The 25,080-nt window shown below is 36.5% G+C and overlaps 1 protein-coding gene across 1 annotated transcript in view; it reads left to right on the forward strand.

Annotated features, from left to right (window-relative positions):
• The window catches only part of LOC123814065 (probable ATP-dependent RNA helicase DDX60), a 78,042-nt gene extending 57,134 nt beyond the window's left edge, over window positions 1–20,908 (forward strand). The window contains 8 exon segments of the mRNA XM_045831625.1: window positions 446–550; window positions 698–842; window positions 2,750–2,871; window positions 5,065–5,212; window positions 8,334–8,476; window positions 9,937–10,088; window positions 19,791–19,853; window positions 19,953–20,908. Coding sequence (XP_045687581.1) covers window positions 446–550; window positions 698–842; window positions 2,750–2,871; window positions 5,065–5,212; window positions 8,334–8,476; window positions 9,937–10,088; window positions 19,791–19,853; window positions 19,953–20,055 — 981 coding nt within the window. The 3' untranslated portion in view covers window positions 20,056–20,908.
• Window positions 20,909–25,080: the final 4,172 nt, after the last annotated feature.

Consider the following 25,080-nt stretch of genomic DNA (forward strand, 5'->3'; position numbering starts at 1 on the left):
GAAAAGAAACATTTTAATGTAATTATATGTGGTCCCAGAGATTTAAAAACAAATTTCAAAGAAATAACTAATGGTTGATAAACAAAAGATGCTGTAACATTCATAATTATTGGCTTTACATTTTTATACTTTTACTTCTCACCTGTGTAAAGGTGTAATTATTTATCTTTCCCTCAAGTTTTTCTTACTATTTTCAGTTACATATACATGCAATATAAAGCACTATGGAATGCCTAATTATAAGTATAATGATTATAATAATGATAAATCAATATTTAATGCCTAATATAAAAATATGTCATATGTTATATGTAGTACATAAATATATATAGCACTCTGTTCTATAATAGAAATGTTTAGTTGTCCTTTGGATATCACATTTGGAAGATACACTATAAAATTTACTTAATATCTAACTTGATAATATTTTGATATATATTTATAGGCATTATCAGTTCTCCAACATTCACTGATGTCCTTCAAGCAGCCAAAGATCAAGCACATATTAAAGTTTTACTTTATGTATTCTTTGCAATTCTTGGTCAGAGAGGTAAGATTTAAATCTATTTCCACTAAATTAAGATGATAGTGCACATGTTTAACTCCACTGTACTAAATTGTCCTTTATGAACAACTTATTTGTTTGATATTTCTGAGATCTAGAGACTGAGGTTAACATGTTAAATTTAATTTATAGGAATATTTGAATCAAGAATGTATTCCCATTGGATATTCTGGACTTGTGTCTCATTTGCACTACCACAAACCTTCCAACTTTGTTTTAGTAAGCTTGCTGAAGAAAGGTGTATTTCATAAATTGTGTATTCCAATCAGTACAAATGGTAAGCAAATATTCCTTGACCAAACTTTTTTACTCATTGAATTGTGTACACAAACACAAACACAGACCATGCGTGTTCACATATATCCATGTATTCCCCATAATGCATCCACTTTGGATGGTGTGGTTTTCAAACTGCATTCATCTTAATATATTTTAAACATTTTTCTTATTTTATATTATTAAATATGTTTATCAAAATATTATTAACATATGTATGATATATTTATAAAGTACTGCAAATATTCTAATTACCATTTAATATACTTTAAATTAAAAATAAATCCTTAGAATAATAAATATTATTATTCTAGAATCATAAGACATTTTAATATGGGTACATATGTCAGTTGAAATAGATTGCAATAATAGGTGTAAAATCACTAATTTGTCCTTTTTGTATCTGGTCATTGATATGAAAAACAGGCCTTTTTGTGATCTCCTCACATTTAGGTCCTAATCATTAGCTTTATCATAGTAAAACATAAAGATAACAGTTCCAAGTCAAATATAAACTGTAGAAATATATTGACATCACAATACTGTCCTCTTAAATGATGCTCCTTTTTTTAAAATCATAAATTACTTTTCTCTTTTCCATAACTTTAACATAATAAAATTTAACTTTCTGTAGAGAGAGATAAAATGATATGATCCAAATTCAAATGAACTTAAATATATACTGTAATTAATGCCCCATTGTGCATTTTATTTTTAGTAAATTACCAACTTTTTAAAATAACATTAAAAATAATGAAACTTGTATAGTATTACCTTAGAACTAAACATAAAGCCTTTAATCCCTTATTAATCTATATTTTTTCATGAAAGATCATAGAAAGTAGTATCACTAAATTTTACTTATTTTATAAATTGGTGAGTAATGTATCATGATGTTAAAGGCATTAAAAAATAATGTGAAAAAAATTTGCCCAAACGCTACTAGTATAAACACGTAAAGTTGAAGTGTTTTTTGTTTGTTTCCTTGAATTCTGGAAGCTTCCCTCTTAACACTCTGCATTTCTCCACTAGTGTGAGTCAGCTGTGGCTTGTTTCCAAGCTCTCACATGAGTGGGTATCCATGTGGGCATAGCACTGTGTTAAATACTGTGACTGATTAAAACTCCGGAATCATAGGTTTTTCCTTGAGATTTAGTACCTAAAATACTGCAAGAAATACCAGGGACATGTCAATAGGAGTAGTTGTGAGATTATTTTTTGGACCGTAATGTGTGCCGTAGACAGAGTGGGTATGGGTTGACACGTGGCCTTGAATGGCAGATAAGCAATTTGGAAAGCTGCATAAGGGCCTTCATTCCTTAGTAGGTTTTGAAGAGAGGTGGAAAAAATGAATGAAACAAACCAGCAAAGAGAACATTTGAACCCCGTGATGGAATCCGGAGCCATTCCAGAGCTAAAGACTACATGGCAAAGTGGCAGTTCTTTTTTTTTTTTTTTTTTTCCTTTTGGTTCCTTCAGCTAAGAGTAGATCCAAGGATACCAGAGTCTGTGTCAGTAGGATGCCACCTAGTTTGCATTATCATAAAGTAATATCGTGATTTATTTAAAAATTCACTGAACATCTGGGAAGTGGTTTTAGAGAAAGAGGGGAAGGGAGAGAAAAAAAGAGGGAGAGCAACATCAATGAGATACATCTATAGTTGTCTCTCGTATGCCCCCAACCCGGGACCTGGCCCACAACCCAGGCATGTGCCCTGACTGGGAATTGAAACAGCAACCTTCAAGTTCAGAGGTCAGTGCTCGATCTACTGTCTGACAACAGCCAGGGCTTAAGTTTAGATATTAAGAACTGACTCAGCGTATTTCTTTCTTTTTTTTTAGTATGTTTCTAAAATGATGAATTTTGTTCTCTAAAGTTTGGGAAATTAAACCCTTTATTTTAAGCAGGCCAAAAGAGATTTTCTGAAGATGTGATGGAGACCTTAGTAGTGGTGTTAGCAAATCTTTTTGGAAGACAGTATCTTCCTCCCTGTGTGAACAAATTTGAAACGAAAATTCCTCGTTCAGTGGTAAGAAGAATTATATACCATAACCTTGCAATTTTACTTAAAATCTTTCCATTATAACATGCAATGCAGTCATATTTTCCCCAAAACAAAGTTTTGCTGTCATTTACTAGCGTTACTTCTTCATTGTGCCTCAATCAGTTCTTGGTTATATACCGTGACTTCTCAGATGAGGAGAAGGTCAAGAGCTTTTTAAAAATGGAAAACTTGCCCTGGCTGCTATGGTTCAGTTGCTTGAAGACTCAGTCATAAACCAAAAGGCTGTGGGTTCAATTCCCAGTCAGGGCACATGTCTAGGTTGAGGGTTCAGTCCCTGGTTGAGATGCATAACAAGAGATAGTCAGTCAATGCTTCTCTCCTGCAGTAATGGTTCTTTCCCTCCCTTCCCCTCTCTCTAAGATGAATAAGTATGTCTTCAGGTGAGGACTTAAAAAAAAAAACAGTGGAAAACTTTATCTCTATTAGAGATTTTTAGCAAGTGAGTAACATAGGAATTTTTATTGCATTGAAGATGATCACAATCATTACATTTAATGGTGAAATAATGGCCATAGTAACACTTAACCTTGAAATAAGAAGAAATGAATGCCTAATTTAACAGCCATTTGAAATTATGAGAATTTTACTCATGGCGAAATGACAAGAAATAAAAGTACCATATAATTATGGGAAAGGTAAGCATAGTGAATATGAAGTACTGTAAAGTGGTTTAAAGCCAGATAGATTCCTGGACTTCTTCCTAGCTCTGCTACTTGGCTCATAGGTGACATTAAGCAAATTTCTTTATCTAGGCCTGTTACTTATCTGTCAGCTGGAAATCATTATAGTACCTATTTCAAAAGATTGCTATAAGGATTAAATTAATTAATATATACAAAGTGCTTACAATAGTGCTTGGTACTTAGGAAGCATCCAATAAGTGTTAGCTCTTATTTTAGCAATTTTTATTTACAGAAGAAATGATTGACTACTGAAAAAGCCAAAAGGATCAACAGGAAAATGATAACAGTTAATGACAGTTTAGTAAGGTCTTCAAATACAAAAGAGATATAATGAAGATTTTAGTTCTTTCATATACTAAAGTTGTAAAAAAATGTAAAATAATCCTACCAATGGTAAAAAAAATAAATATTAACAAGATACTATAGTTCACTTATTAGGATGGCAAATATCACAATTCACAGTTATGTTGACAGAACTGTAAATAGATACGTCCTTCAAAATATTCTTTAATGTAGTGTTACATCTGTGAAATTATAATAATGTATAATCAAATTATATCATTACATACATGAATTACATAAAGATATGACTTTATTAGTTTTTTTAGGCAGTTATACCAAAGAACCACAAACTGCCTTAAACAACAGAAGTTTACTATCTCTGTTTTGGAGGCCAAAGTCTAGGCAGCGTTGGGTGCCTCTGAAGACTGAGAGAAAAACATGTTCCATGTCTCTCTCCTGGCTTCTGGGTGCTCTTTGGCATTCCTTGGCTTATAGATCCATCATCCCGATCTCTACCTTCATGTTCACAAGGCATTCTCTTTGTGTACATGTTTCTCTATCCAAATTTCCCCTTTTTATAAGAAAATTAATCACATTGAATTAGGGGTTCATCCTGTTCTAGTATGACCCTCATCTCAACTAGTTATATCTGCAATAACCCGATTTCCTAATAAGGTCACATTCTGAACCTTAGGATTTCAACCTGTTAATTTTTGAGGGACACAATTCAAAGCACAACATTTGATAATTATTTATCATTGAAAACTGGATGCCACCTATATATCCAACAAAAAGAATGGTTAGAAAAACTTTAACAAGCCTGTATGTGGCAATATTATGTAGCCACTAAAATTCATCTTTTTAAGTAATATTCCATGACATGGGCAAATACTCCAGGTACAATGATGAGCATAAACATAAGACAGAAAAGAAACTGAACACTACAACACAATTTGTATAAACAAGACTAGGAGGAAATATTATATACCCAAATCTTTAAAACATATATTCCTGGGTGGTAGGATTGCAAGTGATTTTAGTTTTTGTATTTATACTTTATAAAAAATAGAATTTATACTTAAAATATTTTTTCATCCTGACTTTTAAATATTTCATGACCATCTGCCTCACAGATTTTGTTAATCGTCTGCTTAAAAAAAATAGTTATAGTAATTTAATTCATTGTTCCTAGGTAATTCTAGATGATCTTCCCCAGGAATTTGCTGAAGTGGTAGAGGAACACAACAACATGATTCAAAAGAATTTTGGTTCCTTCCTCCTAACAATTTCTAAGTTGGCTGATATGAGAAAAGAATGCCAACTACCTCTCTCAGAAATTGGTAAGATTGTGAATGTACATAAACAGAATGTAAAGTTAATAAAAGAAAATGTAAATATTTTTGATCAAACTAAATTTTAAGTTTAATTTTACGCAGAATACACAGGAAACCAACATAATCCTTCAGATCTATGCTGTGGAAATTATATACTGAAAACATTATTTGGAATTAGCCAAGCCAACACAGATTTGATTTAACACTAAATATTTAAATATTTCTGTATTTTCTGGTGTCATTATAAGCTAACAGACCATGAAATGGTCTAAATTTATTCTAAAATATTTCCTTTCCTATTGATGCTATTTTTTAGTAGATATTGATGCTCTTAACTAGTTAAACTTTCAAATCTGAATAACTGTGAAAATACAAGAAAAGGAATATTGGCTCATTTATTAGTGCTCATTGGTGTGTTCTACTTCCTTGAATACTGTGGGGGCCATTAAAAAAGTTAAGTCTTTGCACATGTCTTCAAGGAAAAGATAGAATAAATGAAAAAGAATATAAAAATGTAAGAAAAAAAATCAAAAATGTGTGCCAGATAAAGCAGAGGGATTGGAAGTAGAGAATACACTCGGTGTTCCAAAATCGAAAGACAGAAGGATTGAGAGGTAGAAGGAAGGTGGTAGAACTCTGTTTTCCAGAAGAAGCAAAGAGAAAAAAAATGGAGCAGCAAGGGCTGATTTGGGTTATTCACACTTCTGGGTAAAGTATTATATTGGAATGTAGAAGGCTTATGAAGGACGAAAGAAAAAATGGTCAGTTTATTCAACCATGGAATGAGAAAATTAGCCAGTAATGCGTCAACTTCATGGGAAAGATGTAAGTGCGCCCAGGCAGTTTCCTACATTTGGGACTTGATGGTGTGAATACAATTATTTTTCTTTTCTGCTTTTTCTCTGAGATGTTTACTGTGTTAGGCAGAATAATGGCCTCTCCTCATGATGTCTAGATCCTAATCCTGGGAACCTGAGAATATGTTATGTAGTGAAAGGGGAGCTAAGATTGCAGATTGAATTAAATTTGCTAATCAGGTACCTTAAGATGGGGAGATTATGCTGGATTACCAGTATAAATGTGTGGCCCAATATAATCGTAAGACTGCTTTTCAGTAGAAGAGAGAAGCAGAAAAATCAGAGTTAGGAGGATGCGCTATTAGTAAGATTTTACAAATCATCACTGGCTTTCAAGATGGAAGGGGCCACAAGCCAAGGACTGTGTAGCAGCCTCTAGAAGCTGGAAAAAGCAAGGAAATAGATTCTCCACTAGAGCCTCCAGAGGTCAAACAAGCTCTCACTATACCTTGGTGTTAGTTTAGTGAGATCCATTTCAGACTTCTGATTTGTAGAACTGAAAATAATAAACATTAGTTGTGTTAAATCATGAATTTTGTGGCAATTTGCTACATCAGTATTAGGAAATTAATATAATTTCTAAGAAATGATATGTGAATAAATAATAGTGACAAATAGAGGCATAATTTTCCTAAGTTTTTTTTAAAAAGTTGAGGTAGAATTCATATAAAATATAATTATATAATTTCCAAGTATTGTATACTATTCAGTGGCATCTGGTGCAGTAAAATGTACAACCACCACCTCTCTAATTAAAACAAATAATGTCAGATAATTGTAACTGTTAAAAATTCAGGGTTACTTATTAATTAATCATAGTCATAAATTTAATTTGGGGGGCTTAAGGGTCAGACATTAAACCTTTGTATTTATCTCCTATACTTGGGATCAACTGAAAAATTTACAAGGGAGTAATATGAATAAAGCTGAATTAGACACATGGTTTCCATTTTCAGTCAAATGTGTTTTACAAAGCATAGCCCTGAGAGAAGATGCACTTTCCTGGCTCCCAAATGAAACAACAATGCTCTTCTTTTGTAATTCTCCCTGAGATACCATGCATAACAGAGATAATAGTAGAATATATCTTCTTAGTCATCAGGTAGATCTTAAGCAGAGATTGAAAGACAAATAGAAACAAAAGGACAGACAGAATGACTGACAGGCAGATGCAGAGAAGTGTGTATATGAAAGGCAGAGATTCATAAAGGAATTAGATACATAGAATGACATACAGAAACAGAGACAGAGACAGCGATTGAGAGAGAAATAAAGAAAAAGAAAGAGACAAACATGTGAACAGAAAGGCAGAAGAGCAGCAGACCTATAGAGAGAGATCAGTAAAGAGAGATAAAGAGAGTGAAATAGAAAATAGACAATAATACAAAGAAAGGTAAAAAAGAACAAACATGACAAAGAGGCAAAGAGAACAACAGAAGAGAGGCAGTGAGTCAAAGAGAAACAATGAGACACAGAAACAAGAGTGGTGTTGTCATAGAAGGAAGTCAGAGAGACGAAATAGAGGAAGGAAGGTGGAAGGGAAGATGATACATACATACATACATACATACATACATAGAGAGATAGAGAAAGAGAGAGAGAGAGAGGGAACCATTTGAGATGGACGTGACAATAGCTGCTTTTCCCACACTCACCACTCAGGCCTGAGGTGACATGGTTCATTTCCATAAGACCTAGAAATGTTCTATTACTTTTGCCTCCTGATGAATGAAGTAGGAATGACTTTCCCTTTGTTGGAATATTAATAATAGAGTTAGTGTAAGAAAGTGAGCATGATGTCAATTTTAACTGTATTATGCGAAATTGTGCAGTTTTTGTAGCTCCATAGGATCTTGAGAGGAACTGAATGATAATGAAATTCATTCTAAAGGATGGGTGGATGGTGCTCGTATTTGATCTGGGGTCCTCAGATCCACTAGTGTCCAATAAAGCTGTTTTATACTTTGTCAGTAGTGTGTATCTGATAAATTTCTGAGTGGATAGATATGGAGTTACCCAATTGTACCAACTGATAACTCCAAATAATAGAACCACTAGCAGATGCCAGAATGATTTTAGTTTATGAAGAAAGTCTTCTCAGTGATCATCTGGCATTATAGTCCTTAAGTATTTTTATAAAAAGAAAGTTTAATAATTTGCCCAGTAGTAATGGTATAAACAAATATGATTTGTTTTAAATCGTTTGTGTTTAATAGGAGAACAGTTTTCAATTATTTTCTTATTTGATTTTGTAATTGATTTGTTATCAGACTTTTCAGGTAAAGAATGTGAAGACTCTGAACTGGTCTCTCATTTAATGCCTGGAACCGAGAGCAGAACTGCTGTCTCCCCATTTGCTTGCCTGTCCAACATAACTGATCAGGATTTATTTCATATTGATGTGGTAAATGATGTATGTAAATTTTACTGTGAAATTTTCTTTTACCCTGTTTATCATTTAAGAGAAATAATTCTATGTGATTAGAATACTAGCTAAGTATCCAGTAAAACAAAGCCATTGTATTCTCATTCCAGAATAATAGTTTTGTTTTTTTTTTCGCTGAAGTGGAAAACAATTCTCTCTGTCTTTTTTTTTTTTACTGCATAAGTAGTTCTAAAAATAGACATTGAATTAAATAATGATAAGAATGTTGTCTCTCAGTTAATCATCATGTGGGAGTTACGTTGTCACGCTTGTGTGAGTCACTATAGCATAAGCCCTTGCCATTCCAGGTGGGCACCAGAGAACCACAACATCAGGATCACCTGCTAGAAATGAGGAATCTTGGGAGCTATCTCAGGACAATTGAGCTCAACATACACATCAACATGAAATAGACTGATAGATACAGAGAACAGACTGATGATTACCAGAAGGGACAGAGGTTGAGGGGCTGGGTGAAAAAGGTGAAGGGATTGAGAAGTACAGATTGGTAGTTTCAAAATGGTCATGGGGATGTAAAGTACACACAGGAAATACAGTCAATAATATTCCAATAACTATGTATGGTGTCAGGTGGATACAGGAAACGTTGGGGGGTACACTTTGTAAAGTATATGATTGCCTAACCACTATGCTGTACACCTGACACTAATACAAAATAATACAGAGTGTAAACTGTAATTGAAAAACAATAACAAAATTTTTAAAAAATGGAATAAAAGAACATCGGAGAAACCCTGCTATAAACCATTTGAGGACAGTTTTGTTTGTTTCACCTCTGTGATCTTTGCACGTAAAATGGGAGTGGAAACTCAGTAAGTACGTATCAAGCACTTCCTGACACAAGAGCCACTTCGTTCCCTGCCCTACAAGATTGGCAATAGTGAGACTACCAGTCTTACCTGGCCCCTGATAGCTTATCCATAGCATGTTGATGGAAATAAGTCCCAGTGACTGTGATTGGCCAAAATCAGGTACTTATATCCGCACCCCCAAAATAGATGTGAATGGGGAAAAAAAAGAACAAGCACTATTACTATTATGTGTAGCTGAAACCATATAAGTTTGTAAGCTTATACAAACATCTTTTCAGGAGAAATGATTTATTTCTAAGATTGAGTATATATCTGAGATTGTAAAAATGACTATGTCTCTTCAAACTCTGAATAAATTAGATATATCATTTTTGTGAGTTCAAAAATAGTTTTAATATTTTGAATAATGATGTTTTTTACTGATTTTATTTGGTCATTTATATTAAAGTTTGGAGGACCTTAATATACTTAATATTTGATGATACTTCATTAAAATATATTGGGTTATTGTTTTAGTTAGGTAGATGTCATGAGCTACAATAATCAAAGTTCATAATAGATTGAGGCACATCTCAAAAAATAATGCTAACAATCTGAAACCTCTCCATTCCTCAGGCTAAGTTACGAACAGTTGATGTGGATGTCACAAAAGTTCCATTCTTTTGCATGAATAAATATGATATGAGTGGAAGGAAGTCTCCATTGAATGGTTATGTAATGAATTTCTACAAAAACCGTTCCCTGTCGGCACTCACTCAGGATAACTGGTATGAATTTTTCTATTTTAACATTCTTTGTAGGGGTACGTGTGCTTGTGTAATTAATGTTTATTGTGCTGTGACATTATAACTATGAGGATGATTTTAAGATGTAAATTTTTAAGAAGAGTCATAAAGATGCATTTTACTTGGACTATTTTTAAATGTTATTTACTATTTTTATTTATTGAGGGGATGTTCACAAACATAAAGTTAACCATATGAAAGTGAACAATTTGGCAACATTTGGTACATTCATGATGTTATGCCACAACCACATCTACCTAGCTGCTGAACGTTTTCCTTTTCCTAAGGGTAAAATCTGTATCCATTAAACAGTAGCTCCCTTTCCTCCCTTCCCCCATCCTCTGCCAACGACCAGTCTGTTCTCTGTCTCTATGGACTTACCTCATCCGAACATTTAAAATAGATGAAATCATATGTGACCTTCTAGGTCTGACTTCTTGCATTGTAACATTTTAAAGTTGTAGCATTGTCAGTATTCAACTGCTTTTTATAGCTGAATAATATTTCTTTGTATGTATATATGCAGTGTGTTTATGTAGGTGATGAGCATTTGGGTTGCTCCCACTTTTGGTTATTGTGAACAGTACTGCTATGAACATGCATGGACCTGTATTTATTTGAGTACTAGTTTTCAATCCTTTTGGGTATACTTTTGTGCCGGGAGCCGACCAACAGCTGACCTTTGACACAGTTGGGTCGGGTGAGACACATCTGCACAGCAGAGGCGACTGTGGTCGGATCTCCTGTCTATCTCCTCCTGTATGCCTGTCCCTGCTAGCAATAGGTGGTGGGATTTTTAGATTCCTGTGTGTTATAACAAAAAATCTGCACAATGCCTCTGATTCTGTGCGAAATGACTTGTTGACCACAGAATAGAGACCCCTAGCAACCTTAATGTTGCCTGTTTCCCTCACCTGGGAAGTTAAGGACAAAATTAAACTATGGGCAGACCAACTGCCAGAACGCTGAAGGAAGCTGTTGCTAGGAATGTTTCTTAGGGAGTCACCACCTGAAAGCTTAAGATTTATTAGAGCCACTACCCCTCCCATACCCTGGACAGGAGTGTATAGAAACAAGGAGTTCTAGTTGAGACTAATAATCTCAATACATGGAAACAAACACAAAACATGCCCCCCCAAGGCGTATAAATCAAAAAATATAGGCAAAAAACTAGTTATCTGATTGAGATAAATTTAATTTTAATGGATAATAGTTGATTTCTATATACCTATAAATCACCCCTTGCACTCTTTTAATTTAGACCAATTCCTAGAATTTTAATAGATACCTAGCTATTAGTTGGCACCTGAAAGTTTGTGCCTGTATAGCTTCGTTGGCTAACTGATTAATGACCCTCTTGGTCAAAATAACCTTTGTTTAATATGGTTGATCTGTGGGACTTCCTGTACTTTTCAGTTATTTTTTTTGTGTAACATAATTGATCTGTAATACCTTCTGTGTTTTTAGAAATTATTTCTGTGGTAACCATTTCTGTTTTAATAATCACACTATGCATTGAATGTTGTATAACCTCCCCTATAAAAATAAAGATTGATTTTTCTTGGAGAGTCAGTCAGGCCCGAAAAGCCTGGCTGTCCTCCGGCACCCCACCAGGTGTCTCGATTCATTCATTTTGCTTTAGCCGTGCATCCTTCGGGGACCCTGAGACCCCGCCGAGGCTGGACCCCAGCACTTTTGGTAGTAGAATTGCTGGGTCATGTAATAACTCTATGTTGAAATTTTTGAGAAGCCATTGAAATATTTTCCACAGCAACCGAACCATTTTATGTTACGACTAGCAATGTACAAGTTTTCCTTTTTGTCCATAATCTCACCACATTTGCTATTTTGATTTTTTAAAATTATAGACATTGTAATGGGTGTGAAGTGATATATATCTCATTGTGGTTTTGATTTGCATTTCCATGTACACTGATGATGTTGAGCATCTTTTCATATCATGAAAAGATGTATATGTTCTTTGTAGAAATGTCTATTCAAGTGTTTTGTTCATTTATAATTGTGTTGTTTTTCTTTTAGTTCTTGAGTTGTAGTTGTTTATATATTTTGGTTAATAGGCCCTTATCAGATATATGATTTATAAACATTTTCTCCTTTTCTGTAAGTTATTTTTTCATTTCCTTGATAACACCATTTAATATGCAAAAGTCCAATCTATTTTTTCTTCTGTTGTTTATGCTTTTGGTGTCATATCGAAGAATCCATTCATAAATCCAAGCTCATGAAGATTTATCCCTATGTTTTCCTTTATGAGTGTTACAGTTTTGGCTCTTACATTTAGGTGGTTAATTCATTTGCAAATACATTTTCTTATATAGTATGTGTTAAGGTCCAATTTTATTCATTTGCTGGTGAGCATACAGTTGTCCCAGCACCATTTTTTGAATTCTTTTCCCTGCTGAATGGTCTTCACACCTGGTCAAAAGTCAATTGGCCATAGATACATGGGTTTGTTTCTGAACTCTCAGTTCTATTCTGATAGACTGCAGGTCAATCCATATGCTAGTACTGAACTATTTGATATTAAAGCTTTTGTATACAGAAGTGTGAGTCTTCAAATTTTTTTCTTTGTATTCAATATTGTTTTGGCTATTCAAGGTGTTTTACAATTCCACATGTATTTGAGGATTGTCTTTTCCACTTCTAAAATTAAGACTGTGGAAATTTTGCCCTGGCTGGTATGGCTCAGTGGACTGAGTGCTGGCCTGAGAGCCAAAGGGTCACTGGTTCAATTCCCAGTCAGGGCACATGCCTGGGTTGTGGGCAAGGTCCCCAGTAAGGGGTGTGTGAAAGGCAACCACACATTGATGTTTCTCTCCCTTCTCTTTCTCCTTCCCTTCCCCTCTCCTTAAAAATAAATAAATAAAATCTTTAAAAAAAAGACTGGAAATTTTGATAGGGGTTGCAATGAGTCTGTAGAACACTTTAGATAATATTGTCATATTAACAATAATAAGTCTTTCAATCCACAAACATAAGATGTCTTTCCATTTTTTTAGGTCCTTAATTTCTCTCAGCAGTGTTGTAATTTTCAGTGTATAAGTCTTTAACTTCCTTGATTAAATTTATTTCTGGGTATTTAAGTTTGGGATGCTATTATAATTGGATTTTTTCCCTTGGTATCTTTCTCAGAGAGTAACTTGCTTATTTATAGAAACATGACTGAGTTTTTAGTATTGATCTTCTATTCTAGAACATCACAAAATTTGCTTATTATGTCTAATAGTTATTTTGTAGATTCTTCAGGATTTGCTATGTATGGGATCATGTCCTTCATGAATAGAGAGAGTTTTACTTCTTTCCCAATTTGGATGCTTTTTTTCTTCTTCTTACCTAATTGCTGTGGCTAGTACTTGCAGTAAAATTCTGAATGGTAAGGGTAAAATCAGACATCCTTGTTTTGTTTCTGATTTTTGGAAAAAGCTTCAGTCTTTTATCATTGTTAACTGTGAGATCTTCCAAAAATGTCCTTTATACTATTGAGGAAGTTCCTTATATTTCTAGTTTTGCTGAGTGTTTTTATAATGAAAGAATTTTTTTTCAAGTGCTTATTCTCAATAGCTGAGGTGATCATGTGACTTTGATTCCTTTATTAATGTGGTATATTACATTAATTGATTTTTTTATTCTTATTAAATTGTATTATTTCTTTTTTTAAATTGTTGTTCTATTAAAGTGGTCCCAATTTTCCCCTGTTGCTGCCTCCTGCCCTACCCATCCCCCACCCCTGCTCCCACAGTCAATTTCCACCCTGTTGTCCATGTCCCTAGGTTATTTATACCTGTTCTTTGATTACATCCTTCCTCTTCTGTATTAGATCCTTCCTCTTCTTTCTCCCAATACTCCTCCCTCTGCCCCTCTGGTTGCTATCAGTCTGTTTCTTGTTTCCATGCCTCTGGTTCTATTTTGCTTGCTTGTTTGTTTTGCTCATTAGGTTCCACTTATAGGTGAGATCATACGGTATTTGTCTTTCATCACCTGGCTTATTTCACTTAACATAATACTCTCCAGTTCCATCCATGGTGTCACAAAAGGTAGGAGTTCATTCTTTCTTTCTGCTTTGTAGTATTCCATTGTGTAAGTGTACCATAGTTTTTTGATCAACTAGTTTACTGATGGGCACTTAGGCTATTTCCAGCACTTGTCTATTGTGAATTGTACTGCTGTGCACATTGTGGGGCATAGGTTCTTTTGAATTGGTGTTTCAGGGTGTTTAGGGTATAATCCCAGCTGTGGAATTGCTGGGTCAAAAGGCAGTTCCATTTTAAGATTTTGGGGGAAATTCCATACTGTTTTCCATAGTGGCTGTACCAGTCTGCAGTCCCACCAACAGTGCACTAGTTTCCCTTTTCTCCATATTCTTGACAGCACTTGTTGTTTGTTAATTTGTTTGTGATGGCCATTCTGACTGGTGGTGTGAGGTGGAAAGTGTGAGGTGGTATCTCATTGTGGTTTTAATTTGCATCTCCCTGATGGCTAGTGATGTTGAACATCCTTTCATATGTCTCTGAGCCCTCTGTATGTCCTCCTTGGAGACGTGTCTGTTCAGGTACTTTGCCCAATTTTTAGTTGGATTGTTTGTCTTCCTGATGTTTATTCATATGTGTTGTTTATATATTTTGGAGATCAAACTATTGTCCAGAGCATCATTGGCAAATATGTTTTCCCATATGGTTGGTTCCCTTTTCATACTGATGATATTTTATTTAGCCATGCTGAAGCTTTTTAATTTGATGTAGTCCCATATGTTTATTCTTTCCTTTATTTCCCTTGCTCTAGAGGATATATTAGCAAAAATATTGCTGTGTGGGATATGTGGAATTTTACTGCCTATATTCTCTAGGACTTTTGTGGTGGCACAGCTTATGGTTATGTCTTTTATCCATTTTTGAGTTTATTCTGGAATATGGTGTAAGTTCATGGTCAAGTTTCACTTTTTTTGAATGCACTTGTCCAGATATCCCAACACCATTTATTGAAGAGGCTATTTTTACTTCATTTTATGCTCCTGCCTCTTTTTGTCTAACATTAATTGACCATAGAGACATAGGTTTATTTCTGGGTTTTTATTCTGTTCCATTGATCTGTGTGTCTGTTCTTATGCCAGTGTCAGACAGAATGTTTTGATTATAGTGTCCTTATAATATAGTTTGATATCAGGAATTGTGATCCCTCCTACTTTGTTCTTCTTTCTGAAGATTGCTGAGGCTCTTAGGCCATTTTTGGTTCCGTATAAATTTTTGAAATATTTATTCTAAATCTGTGACGTATGTCATTGGTATTTTAATAAGGATTGCACTGAATCTATATATTGCTTTGGGTAGTATGGACATTAATGGATTTTCTTATGTTGAGTTTTTTGCATTCCTGGGATACATTTCACAAAGTCATAGTGTATAATCTTTTAAATATGCTGCTGCTTTCAGTTTGCTGTTATTTTGTTGAGAATCTTTGCATCTGTATTCATAAGGGATACTAGTTTATAGCTTTCTTGTATTGTTGTAGTTTGGTTTCAGTATGAGGGTAATGTAGGCTCATAAAATGAGTCAGGAAGGTTCGTGTTAATTCTCGAATTCACCAGTAAAGTTTTCTATATATTTTAAAACAGTTTTGGTAATTTGTATATTCCTAGTAATGTGTCCATTTAACATAGATTATCTCATTTTTGGTGTAGAGTCAGTTGTTTATAGTACTCTCACATAATTTATTTTTTCCTACAGCATAGGTAGTAATGTTGCCATGTTCATTGCTTTTATTTATTTGCATCTTTCTTTTTCTCCTTTGTCAGGCTCGCTAAAGGTTTATCAATTTTGTTGATCTTTTCTGAGATTCTACATTTGTTTCATTGATCCTCTTTATTATTTTTGTATTCTCTGTTTCATTTATTACCACACTGATCTTTTCCATTTCCTTTCCTCTGGTAACTGAAGTTTTGGATCACTCTTCTTTTCCTGGTTCCTTAAGGTGTAAAATTCAGTTGTTGATTTGAGATCTTTTATATTTTTTAATGTAGGTATTAATGTATAAATTTCTTTCTGAGCACGGTTTTCTTTGTATCCCATAAGTTTTGGCATGCTGTGCTTTTACTATCATTTGTTTCTCAGCATTTTCTAATTTTTCTGTGATTTCTCTTTTGATCCATGGTTTGTGTGGTGTTTAATTTCCATATATTTGTTATTTTTTCAATTTTCCTTCTTTTAATGGTTTGTAACATCATTTCATTGTGGTATGAAAGGATACTTTGTCTGACTTCAACATTTTTTTTTTTTAAAGATTTTATTTATTTATTTTTAGAGAGGGAAGGGAGGGAGATAGAGAGAGAGAGAGAGAGAGAGAGAGAGACATCAATGTGCGGTTGCTGGGGGTTCTGGCCTGCAACCCAGGCATGTACCCTGGCTGGGAATCGAACCTGGGACACTTTGGTTCCCAGCCCGCGCTCAATCCACTGAGCTACGCCAGCCAGGGCCAACATTTTTAAATATATTGAAACTTGTTTTGTCTAAAATATGGGCTCTTCTGGCAAATGCTTGATATGCATATGAGAAGAATGTACGTTGTTGAATGTAGTCATCTAACTATGTCTGTTAGGTCTAGTTGGCTTATTGTGTTAAGTCATTTATTTCTTATAAAGAAACACTTTAGAATAACTTATTGTGTTAAGTCATTTATTCCTTATTGCTCTTCTCTCTAGATATTCTATCCATTATTGCAAGTGGGGTATTAAAGTATTCTACTGTTACTTTAATCCTATCAGTTTCTCCCTTTAATCCTGTCAATGTTTGTTGCATATATTTGGGGGCTCTGTTGTTTGGGATCTATATGTTTATAATCATTTTGTCTTCTAGGTCAATCAACCTTTTCATCAATATATAATGTATTTCTTGCCTCATGTAACAGTGTTTGACCTGAAATCTATTTCCCTGGTATTAGTATAAGCCACCCCAGCTCTCTTTTGTTTATTATTTTCATAGAATATCTTTTTCATCCTTTCACTTTCCATATCTTTGTGTTTTTGGATACAAAGTAAGTTTCTCACTGACAGTATACGGTTAGATGATGTCTATATTTTATCAGTATGGCCAGCCTTTAACTTTTCATTGAATAATTTGATTTATTTACACTTAAAGTAATTACTGATGAGGAAGGACTTACTTTTTCTATTTTGGTATTTGTTTTTTATGTCTCATACTTATTTTTTTTTGTTGTTTCTCAGGGATAATTTCTGATAATTTTGGGTCAATGTGCACACTTTCCTATTTCTTTTCATGCTTCAAAATTTGTTTGGCCTGGCTGGCGTAGCTCAGTGGAATGAGCGTGGGCTGAGAACCAAAGTGTCGCAGGTTCGACTCCCACTCAGGGTACATGCCTGGGTTGCAGGCCATGACCCTCAGCAACCGCACATTGATGTTTCTCTCTCTCTCTCTCTATCTCCCTCCCTTCCCTCTCTAAAAAATAAATAAATAAAATCTTTAAAAAAAAATTCCAAATCTGTTTAAAAAAAATTTGTTTGGGAACTCTACATTTTGAATATTATAATGTAATTCTGGAATTTTCTTCCTTCTCAGTTTTTTTTTTTTTTTTGTTCTAGTAGTCCACCGTCTGTTGTTTTACTTAGTGATTTTCTAAACTATTTTTTAAGTCTGTATTCTTCATTAGGTGTGATCTCCAAAGTCTTTGTGTTTTAGTTTATAGTCAGTTAGTGTTTTGACAGAATTTTTTGAACACAAGATAAAAGAGAATATGGAAGGAAAGCAAAAAAAGTGTGTGTGTGAGAGAGAGAAAGAGAGAGGGGGAGAGAGAAGGAGAAGAAGGAGAAGGAGGAAGAGGACCAGGAGAAGAAAGAGGAGGAAGAGAGAAGATAAAGGAGGAGGAGGGGAAAAACAAAGAAAAAATTTCTCCCATTTTTTGCAGTTTGGTTCTGAGTTCGGATACTCCTATAAACACTTAGTCAATTTACAGTTCTGCCTTATCCTTCACTTCCTGCTTGTACTAATTTTGAAGACTAGCCAGAGGGTCTTCTCAGGTCTTTTCTAAGCATGTGTCCTGCCCTAGGCATGAGCATGGCTTTCTACAATAAATTCCCCAATATATTGGTTTCTCTTTGCCAGATTTTTCTCACAGGTTTTCATTACTCAATTGCATTGACTCAATTGTAATCTTTTGCCCTGGGTAGTCAGCTGCAGTGGGCAAAAGGTTATCCTTTGCATTTGCCTTTTTCCTTCCTGAGTGAGATTTGAGCTAGGCAAAACAAAGATAAGCTCCTCACCTCGATCCTTTAGACAGCTACCACACAGGTAAAACAAGACAGATAAATGCATTCCTTGTTAGAAAGGTCAGCTCTGCTCCCTCTGGGACCAGGGATCAGGGCCACAGTGGGAACACAGTATCCCCGAACAGCAAGTGGGGTCCCACTGCCCACCTCCACCCTCCAAGCAAAATTCTGGAGGCAGCAGTTTTGGGAAAAAGGAAAGGAATCTTTACCCAAAAGCTACACAATTTTGAATAACAGCTTTCAACATGCATTGATCACTTGAGCCTATCAATTAAGGCTAAAATCTTGAACTCTTAAACTCCCCTGTCATCCCCTCTGTTAACTTTTAATTATCTTATTTCTGTAAGATTAGCTTACAAACTAAAACAACATAAGATACAAGAGCTACACAATTTTGGAGGAATGGCAGGCTTCTGCCTCAGAATCTGCACCCCCTACAGTACACAAAGAGGACTAACCCTGCCACCTTCTGCCAGGCCAGCCCAATTGTAGGCTGTGCCCAGAGTTCCTTCTGCCATTTAAAAATACTGCCCTTTGAGAAACACAGGCAGCTGTAGCACAATCATCCAGGTGGCTCCCGAGGAAGAGAAAGAAACTCTCTGCCCTCCTTCTGTTTAAATCTTTTGGTCCACAATTCCATGTGCTCTAGAGGCATGCAGCTTCTCAGCTAATCCTGTCCTAGAATGGCAAATCTGCACCTCCCCATGCTGAGTCTCCACCCAAAGGTAGGGAGATCTGTCTTGCTCTTAGCTAGCTTGTTTACTGTTGCCTAGGGCAACCTCCTCCTAGGGCCCCTCCCTCACTCCTCCTAGCACCACAATATCAACAGGATGCTGTCTTTAAGATTATCCCTAAACTGGCAGGAGGGTGGGGACAGGGCAAATAAGACGTCACAAAGCTTTTCTCTCTTCTAAACATTTTTGCTGTTTGAATCTAACCTTTGACTATTTTCCAGAGTTCTGACAAAGTTGATTCTGACAGTTTTTGCTAATATACATATTTTTTATGTTTCTGTGGAAGGATTTGTCCTTGGAGCTGCCTATGCTGCATTTTCAGTGACATTGCTTATTTTCAGCACTGTTTTTAACATATGTGACCTACTTCAATTTGGTAATAATAATGTACTACTACATGAGAGAACTAGTCATAATTTTTTTTTGATAAATGATCAATCTCTTTACTAGTTTAGTCAATTTAGGACTAAAAGGATCATAATAAAATACTGGCTGCAAAGGACACATACACTTTCCTGCAGTCTCTCCGTATCTGTTTTTATTTTGTTTGTGGAAAAGTCAGCAATTAGGTGGTAATTTACTTCATTACTATAGATTAATAACACACCAAAACCAAATTTTATTCATTTAAATGTTACTTTGTCTTTTTTCCTGTAGGTTAAATATGGGAGATGCTTATCATTTACTCAAGGATTTTGCACTTACTGTTCGATCTATCAGGTATAGTAAACAATTTCACGTTTAAAGATCATATAACCAGCTAAACATCATAAAGTACAGATAGCAATGATAATGATTGAAACACTTAATCTTTTACAGGATTTCACTGAGTGAATTTTGTGATGATGAAGATGACAATGTTGTGTTAGCATTTAAACAACTGAGTAAAGCATTCAATCAAATCGTAGGAAAAAAAGACTGAATGTTAAACTTTACCCAAGTACTGTGCTCCTGGAAAACAGATGGTCAAGAAATTTTCTTGCTCCTCCATGTTTCAGGAAATGGTTTACTGCAAAGAACCGCCCTTTCTGACATGATTTAGATTAGACTTTCAAATGACCCCCTTGTTTACCTGTGACAATCCTCAACATAACCCTCCAAATTCCCATTCTTTGTCTCATTAAATGATTAGCTGAACTGTTTTCTCCTGCTGACAAAATACCTGCTTACTTGACCCAACCAACTTTAGTCTGCCCTTTGGGGAAGGCTTCTTCCCTCCCCAAGGCCCTGTACCTTAATCTGCCCTTAGGCCTCTCCTGAAATGGCCTGGAGGCATTCTCAGATCACGTTCCGTGATCAACTATCTCAGATCACGTTCCGTGATCAACTATCTCAGATCAACTATGCCAAGGAAGGTCATCAAAGACATTCCCAGATCAATTGTCCAGTCACACCACACATCACGCCATTCCCTCATACCTGATTCTTTCTAGCCCTTATTGCTAGAAATTAAAATTCTTTTTTGGCTGACCTTAGAGACTGCTAAAGGTCTCAGAGGGAGAATGTGTTTTCTTATTTCATTGGTCCTTTACTTGTTGCAATAGGCCATTTCGCTTATTGCAATAGTTTTTTCAAATAAAGTCTCTCATTGTTTAAGTTTGGATTTGTGTTTGGTTTGATTTTCATTCTGCACCAATGAAATAAAATGCATTACCTAGCTAAAGTATAGATTTCACAATGTATTGACCAACTTCTCAAAAGATGTCCTAGTCTTCCCTGACCAGGGTGGCTCAGTTTGTTGGGCATGGTCCTGTTGGGAACCGCCCTGACTGGTATCAGAGGCTGAAACCCCCGCCTAGGCTAAAGCTAAGGGAACGCCCTTGGAACCGTGAGCCAGCAAGGAGACAAAAGCTTATCTCCCTGGCAGGAATGCTGCTTCTGCTGCTTTATTCATAACTGAACCCCAAAAAGCTTGGTCGGTTAGCCAAAGACGGGTAAGATTCCCCCACGGGGGAACGACCTAAGCCAGGCACGATCACTTTGGGAGGCCCCCTAAAAGAAGGACTTGGGGGGCTGCAGCAAAAGGGGGTGATGGACCCTCACTCCTCAACTTTGACAAAGTCTGAGTTCTCAGCGTCTGGAAGAAAATCTCCTTATCTCTCGGTTGCCTTAGTTCCCTTGCTCCACCTAAGCCTGAAACAATGACAGGGTGGTACAGCTCGGTACTGAGAAGTGCGGATTTCCCGGGGTGATCAGGCCTAAGAAAGAACATGTAAATTACTGTGAAACCTTCTTTGTTTAGAATGCTCTCAGTTGAATGAGAAGGGTCTTAGGAGGAAGTTAGTTTGTTCCTCAGTCTTACAGCTCTTTGATCCCCAACTCAATAGACTGGCAGAGTTCTTTGTTTTCTATAGTTCCTTACTTCCCCTAATGAGTACTGTACTTTACCTGAATTATTATGCAGCATGAGCCCAATAAAAGCAGGTATGGACGGTAAATCGGCGCGCTCCCCACTAGGGGGGGTGGCCATTCCGTCCCTACTTCCCCACAGAAACTAGTCTGTCTCTGTGCATGTGTCGTTTTTTCTCGCGTGTTTATCGTCGAGCCATCCACAGCATTCCGTGGTCACTGCTGGCCGGTGACCCACGCGCAACATGGTCCTACAAAGCAAATGATCACCAGTCACATTCCTAGTCAGGATGTTACAGGGTGCAGCCAAGAGGGGGGACCCCAAATGGGCATTTGAAATGGGGTCCAGAACTGAAGGCATCCAGGAGATTTTAAGACGTCTCCACCCCTCCCCCCACAGGTGTGAGTTGGGGGAAGGGGCACACAGAGCAAGAACACGCAGGGCAGCTTTGCAGCTAATCCATGGCATGGTCATTTAGCATACCTATAGCCTTTGGCTGGTCACTTAGATATGCTAAATAGCTATGGCCATGCTCGAGGCCAGGGGGATGGAAAGGGACCTCCCCCCCAAGATGGGACTGGGGGGCAGGTCCCCCGAGTTACAGCGCCTGCGTGGGAGCTTGGAGAAGATTGGCTCCATGACATGGGGTCACACCTGCCCAGACCCACGATGGCGGCCAGAAAAGCTGGAAAAGATAGCAGATTGAGGGCAAGTGTGCCCAAGTGTAGGAGGAGTCGGAAATGGGGCTGCAGAGGAAGATTGGCGTGGACATTTAAACCCAGACATGGCAGCCATTGAAGAGAGAAGAGAAACACGCGGTTTTGGCTGACTGGGGACTCCTGCGGCCCTGGGAGAGAGGACGATGTGTCTTTGCCAGAGTGGGGACCCCCGCAGCTTTAGGAGGGGGAACCCCCACCCGGTTTTAGCAGAGATCCCGGCAACACAGCTGAGGGTGCCGGGAACCCAGGGAGGTTTCCCAGTCAAGACAGAGTACTGGCAATAACCAGAGGACTGCCTGAGCCACAGACTTCTATTTCCTGTCCTGAGATATGGTACCCTAGACTGGGCAAAGGGGGAAGGAAGGACTGTGTCTATTTGTGGGTGTTTTAAGGGACGTTAGGATTTTTGATGAAGACATTAGGTCACTACTTTAAGTTTGTATAGCATTAAATAAACATTTCCTTTTCATGAATCTCTGGCATTGAGAGACATCTTTCCTATAGACGGTGGACGTAACGGACCTGGGGGCTTCTTTCAGTAATAGTATATCGTCCCAGGTCTCCCCTTGTTTGTTCTGTAACAAGGGCATGTGTCTAAGTTTTGGGTTTGGTGCCTGGTTGGGCATATCGGAGAGGCAACCGATCAACTGATCGATGTTTTTCTGTCCCATTGCTATTTTTCTGTTTCTTTCTCCATCCCTTCCCCAGTCTCTGGAAAAAAAATATTTTTTTTAAAAAAAGATGTCTTAGTGAGAAAGTTTTTATTTAGATATCTAAAATCTCATCAAGAATTCTAACAATATTTTTCTTCCAAGAATTTTAGCATGTAAAGCAGCTATGCCAAGTGTCTCTAACAATTCCTCTGTTCAGCTTGAAATGTGATAATTTTTTTAAAGATAGAAACCAAACCCAGTGTATCATATTTATTTAGTTTTAATTTTATTGCATTTATTGGAGTGACATTAGTTAATAAAATTATATAAATTTCAAGGGTTAACCCTTGGGGGGGGCCTGCACCCCCTCCCTACAAGAAGGCAGGAGCCCCTCTATGACATTGCAGGTATACAGTTGCTTCATCTGTATATTGTTCTGTGTGTTGACCAAATGTCCTTCTGTCACCCCTCTTTTACTTCCCTCCACCCCGCTTCACCTCTGGTAACTACCATACTGTTGGCTGAGTCTGTAGGTTTTATTTATTTATTTGTTTTTCTTAACCTTTTCTCCTTTATCACCCAGCTCTCCAAGCCCCTCCCCTCTAACAGCTGTCAGTCTGTTTTCTGTATCTATGAGTCAGTTTCTATTTTGTTGTTGTTGTTGTTTATTTTGTTCATTAGATTCTACATATAAGTTAAATCATATGGCATTTGTTTTTCTCTGACTGGCTTATTTTACTTAGCATGATAATCTCCATGTCCATTCATGCTGTTGCAAAAGGTGAGAGTTCCTTTTTTAATAAAAAATGGCCAAGTAGTATTGATTGTGTAAATGTACCACAGCTTTTTAATTCACTGATCTGCTGATGGGCACTTGGGCTGCTTCCAAATTTTGGATATTGTAAATAATGCTGCAGTGAACGTAGGGGTGCATGTATTCTTTCAAATCAGTATTGCAGGTTGCTTCAGATACATTCCCAGAAGTGGAATTTCTAGGTCATAAGGCAGTTCTACTTTTAATTTTTTGAGGAAACTCCATACTGCTCTCCACAGTGGCTGCACCAATCTGCATTCCAACCAAGAATGCATGAGGGTTTCCATATCCTTGCCAATACTGGTTGTTTGTTGAAGGTAGCTATTCTGACAGGTGTGAGGTGATATCTCATTGTGTGTTTTTTTTAATCCTCACCCAAGGACGTGCTTATTGATTTAGAGAGAGGGGAAGGGAGGGAGAGAAAGAGGGAGAGAAACACAGATGTGTAAGAGAAACATCAATCGGTTGCCTTTTTGAACTGAACCTGAAACCAGACATGTGCCCGGACTAGGAATTGAACCCATGACCCTTTGGTTTACAGGAAAAAGCTCCAACCAGCTAGGGGTCATTGTGGTTTTAATTTGCATTTTTATGGTGACCAGTGACACGGAGCATCTTTTCATATGTCCATTGGACCCCTGTATGTCCTCTTTGCAGAAGTGTCTGTTCAGGTCCTTTGCCTATTTTTTAATTGGATTGTTTATTTTTGTGGTATTGAATTTTGTAAGTTCTTTATAAATTTTGGATATTAATCCTTGTTGGATGTATCATTGGTGAATATGTTCTCCCATTTAGTGGGCTGTTTCTCATTTTGATGACGGCTTCCTTTACTGTGCGGTACATTTCTAGTTTGATGTGGTCCCATCTGTTTATTTTTCCTTCATTTCCCTTGTCCAAGAAGACATATCAAAAAAATATTGCTACCAGAAATGTCTAAGATTTTATTGTCTGTATATTTTTCTAGGACTTTTATGGTTTTGAGTCTTATATTGAAATCTTTGACCCATTTTGAGTTTATTCTGTGTACGGTGTAAGAAGGTGGTTGGTCTAATTTCACTTTTCTGTACATATTTGTCCAATTTTCTCAACACCATTTCTTGAATAGGCTATCTTTCACCCTGTTGTGTGTTCTTGCCTTCTTTGTTGAGTATTAATTGACCATAAAGGCATGGGTTTATTTCTGGGCTTTCTACTCTGATCCATTTTTCTATATGCTTTTATGCCAGTACCAGGCTGTCTTAATGACTATGACTTTGTAGTATAATTTGATATCAGGTAGGGTGATTCTTCCAACTTTGTACATATGTCTCCATTTTCTTTGTGCAACTTCATTAAGCACTGTTTCCTGTGATCTTGGTTTTTGTGTTTCCCCTTGCTTATGTTGGAGCCCTTTGTTGCGGGCTCATCCATC

Source organism: Phyllostomus hastatus, unplaced genomic scaffold, assembly GCF_019186645.2.
Source record: "Phyllostomus hastatus isolate PE091 unplaced genomic scaffold, TTU_PhHast_1.1 phas_contig_159, whole genome shotgun sequence".
NCBI classification, from domain to species: domain Eukaryota; kingdom Metazoa; phylum Chordata; class Mammalia; order Chiroptera; family Phyllostomidae; genus Phyllostomus; species Phyllostomus hastatus.